The 4,221-nt window shown below is 41.4% G+C and overlaps 1 protein-coding gene across 1 annotated transcript in view; it reads left to right on the plus strand.

The window, feature by feature from the left end:
• LOC108747983 overlaps positions 1-4,221 on the plus strand; it is a 29,764-nt gene that overhangs the window by 8,135 nt on the left and 17,408 nt on the right. The window contains exon 3 of the mRNA XM_018485919.1: positions 590-726. Within this exon, the coding sequence (XP_018341421.1) occupies positions 590-726 (137 nt within the window). The remainder of the gene's footprint in view (positions 1-589; positions 727-4,221) is intronic.

Here is a 4,221-nt window from a genome sequence, read left to right on the forward strand (position 1 = left end):
TAGCTTTTACTCCAACATCGTATAATTGACGATTTAATTTTTCATTCGAAGAAGAGTGAATATGAAAAATTAAATTACAAAATTTACTTGAGTAATTAATGGATCAAATTTTCTTCACTAAGGGAATCTATATTTTTAGCAGCAAGAAGAAATCAAGATATTTTGGAAATGCTTTTCGACTTATACAATACATTATTATGTGTATATAGATGGACGAGGTGTTATCTACTCTTAAATTCCGGATTCGAAATGTACGATGGTCGAACAATACAATTTGCATATCATATTCGATTCATTAATTACTCTGCTACGCATAAATCAGATTATTTTATTGATACAATTTGCCAACTTGAGTGTTTATTATGCCATAGCACAACATTTCACCGAAATTGCATTACGCTTAAATTTATCCTCATTAATTATTCAACAAATGAAATACGAAAGTATAAGATATTAACGAAAAGTATCTACCTTTATGTCAGAACTCTATTTTAACTAAATTTAAAACGCTTGTGTTCCAAACTTCTACAAGCACAATAGAAAATTGTAGGATGAAAATTCAAGACCTTTTTTTGTTTTCTTTTTCAAGATTCCTTCTGTTTTCTCGGCAAAACGTGCAGCATGGGTACTTCCGCGGTGCACAGCATCTACTATTTTAATGGATACACGTGTTGCGGATATTTTGGATAGTGCATCGCGCGCCGACGTTCGAGGAAGATTGATGAGGTACGCTCACTACTATAACTAACTAATTAACTAACTCGTTCGTGCTACCGTCTGACTAACTTTCCACAGCGGAAACCACGTTCTCTGCCATCGTCGACAAATGGTCAAAATTCCAAGAGAACGATCGCTACATTTAATTGTACTGAGTTCCGGAAGACGCTGCTCCTTTTATTTCACTTGTTGAAACTATCAATCAAAAGAAGTGATCAATCACATAAAAAAGAACTTTTTTGGTTCGCTGCTTCACAGATTCGAAAAGTTTTGAGTCGTATTTTTCGACTCGTAATTTTCCGATGGCCAACTATACTGCGTTTGCAAAGTAAAGAGTATACATGTATGTCTACATGAATCTCTTTCAATTTATGAACGTTCCACGTATTGATAACAATCTTTTCCAACTTATCATTACGAGTACATTATCAATCCTGGATTATCACGAAGGAAACAAAAATATGTGCACATTTCTTAAATCAAAATTAATAACACACATCGAGTTTATTTTTCTAATTCCTTTTATCTATTAGAATTAATTTTCTTCTATTCACAACGATACGACTAATAAAAAAAAAAAATTAAAATTATTCGACTTAACGCAAGAGATGCAGTTTATTTTGGACTAAACTCGCACTTCTCTATGGCGGTAACGTTCAAATTTCAATGCAACGAGCGCAAGTAGATTGTTTAATTGGCGCGAGATCACCTTGATTTTCGATGATGCGATTCGGGTGCAGTTCGCGTAAATCAGATCGTCGTAAGGTCAGCCGAAAGCTGGCCGTGGACGATAGTTAGTGAAGCATCACCCCGAGATTAAGGCCTCTGCGTCAAGCCGCAAAACCAGAGCCTCTCTTGGTACGGGGTTCCGGGGCGCGCCCGTTCGCTCGCGTGCGATGAAGAAACGCGGAGGTTATTCCTGGTTGAACAAACACTGGAATGGGTCGCGTGCGCCTCCCACATATTTATAGATTTTATCTCCCTTTGACTCTGCGCCTCGCGCCGTGCCGACCCAGGCGTTCGCGCGAGGCACGCAAGTAAAGGAGTCAAGAAGAAGGAGAAAAGAGAACGGTGAGAAAGGTAAGAAAACGGAGAGAAAATGCGAGGCAAGATGCGCGAAATATGATTTCACGACGACCCCGTAATGGGACAGTTACGAGCGGCTGCAAGACGAGCGTCGACATCGTCGTTTCATTCATGTCATCTTTCGCGAATATTACTACGTCGGACTCGAGAATTCGCTCATCTGCGCCTCGATTGCGTCGATTCCACTCTCCGCGTCCCTTTTCTCCGAAGAAACACGACACATTTTCTAGTTTTACATGCAATGCGAATTGAAGCGAAAAGGGAAGGAAAGGAAAATGTCAGAGATAAAACGAGAGGTCGAATAAATGATATACATATTTGCAAATTGGCTGAATTATTACTTTTTCTTTACGGAGAATGGAAACTTAAATGAAAACTTTGTAAGGAAATAATCCTCATTTTAACATTATACAAAAATTTATGTAAAGTTGGATAATCCAATCGAGGTTGAGTAATAAATAAAAATTTAATTTAATGAGAAAGCCTAATAGAACGTTGAATCAATTTGGATTACATAATTATTGTTTTAATACCAAACATCTCGACGAATTTAAATGCTAGTAGCACATAAAAAATTCTTGTACGTTGCACGATTAATACCGCTTTGAAAATATATTAAATAAAATAAAAGGCTATTTATAACGAAGGCTTAATGAAGCACATGAAATGATGTAATGATCAATCTTAACAATTGCTGTGATAGATTTATAATCGTATCAAAATTTTTAATTATCACTATTTACGCCCGATAATTGCTAACTAAGCGAACAGTCCGCGCGTTCACTTACGCGTGACGATGGAGTACAACGGTGAAAATGTTCGTAAAACGTCAGTGATAAATTTCCATAACAAGTGAAGAAATGAGATTAAATTATTCCGTTAATGGCAGGGGGTTTTAATTCCGATCAGAGCTCCGGTAACGCGCAGCGCAAAAAACGCGGGAAGCGGTTATCGGAAGTTGCCCAGGAACGCCGGTTTACGTAAGTGAACACTCGCAAAAGAAAAACATGGTCGTCGTGCAATTTGAAGAAAAATAAGGACGTACGCGCGCTGCTCCCAATTAAGCGTACATAGCCACCATATGTAGTCGCTTGTATCCGAACAACCGCGACTCCGAGAGAATCCCGGATGAAAGGCAGACGAGATAAAAAGGAAGGAAAAGAGAGGGAGAGAGAGAGAGAGAGAGAGAGAGAGAGAGAGAGAAGATAAGAGAAAAAGAGGAGAAAAAGTACGAGGTGGGTCTCGAACTTTTCACAGCTCCAAAACGACAAAACGTCGGCGACGTCAGCGTCAACGGCCCGCGCGAGAGATCCAGCGATTGTTCGATCGAAGAGGGGGAGGTGGCAGGGGGGGGTTGGTTGGCAGTGTTATTTTTATAATTCACCGCAACCCCCGTACATCCCCTCGCCACGTCGACGTAGTGTTGTTTTTATTGGCCGCGTTTAGGGAACGGATAAAGGAGAAGGAGGAAAGAGAAGAGGCAGAGAGAAAGAGAGAGAGAGAGAGAGAGAGAAGGAGGGAGCGAAGGGAAGAGCAAGAGGTGGAGTCGGAGGGGTAGCCGGTGGGAACGGGGTGTTGTTTCACCCCTCCCAGCAACCGTCTATTCTCTGCTCTACTATATTCCAGCGTCTAACTAAGCCGTGGCTAGGATAGGTAGAACTGGAGAAAGCGAGACCAGAACTAGAGAGAGAAAGAGAGAGAGAGAGAGAGAGAGAGAGAGAGAGAGAGAGAGAGAGGGAGAGACACAGAACGGAAAGGGACGCTGAAGGTAACGGAAAGGGTGGGCGGCAGTGAAGAGGGTGGGAAAGAGACGGACAAATAGAGAGAACCGGGGAAAGAAATAAGAGGAACACGAGAGCAACGCGACAGGGGTTGACAATACCACAGTCACCCAATGTTATTCCAGCACGAATTCCCTTCTCTTCGTCTCCTTCCTTTTCATCCCTTCTCGCTTCTCCCTTCGCTTCCTCTCCTCTCTCTCTCTCTCTCTCTCTCTCTCTCTCTCTCTCTCTCCCTCTCTCCACCTATATAGATATCCGAGAGCGCCCTCGCCCTATGCATTTCGTGCGCCCGCCCGCAAAAGAAAACATTCCTCGTCTTTCGTCGCAATTATTGCTTTCCCGGATTTTCCATAGATGCGCGACGAGAGAAAACGGCCGGAATAGAGGAGAGAAAGAGCTATCATTCTGATTGTCGCGTTGATGTGCTGAAAGTCCAGTCGTCATCCCACGTCGAGGATGTCAAATGCGCCTACAGAGGAATATGTTCAATATTGTGTCTACCGACCTTCAGAAATTTCGATTGGCCGGTCAATGTATCCTCGTGGCATCTGCTTTCGGATTTTTTATATCTAATAAAAATGTTCAATGTTAATGACGAATACAACCGTTAAAGAATACTATATATATATATATATAT

The sequence above is a fragment of the Trachymyrmex septentrionalis genome, unplaced genomic scaffold (assembly GCF_001594115.1).
Source record: "Trachymyrmex septentrionalis isolate Tsep2-gDNA-1 unplaced genomic scaffold, Tsep1.0 scaffold21, whole genome shotgun sequence".
In the NCBI taxonomy this organism is placed as follows: domain Eukaryota; kingdom Metazoa; phylum Arthropoda; class Insecta; order Hymenoptera; family Formicidae; genus Trachymyrmex; species Trachymyrmex septentrionalis.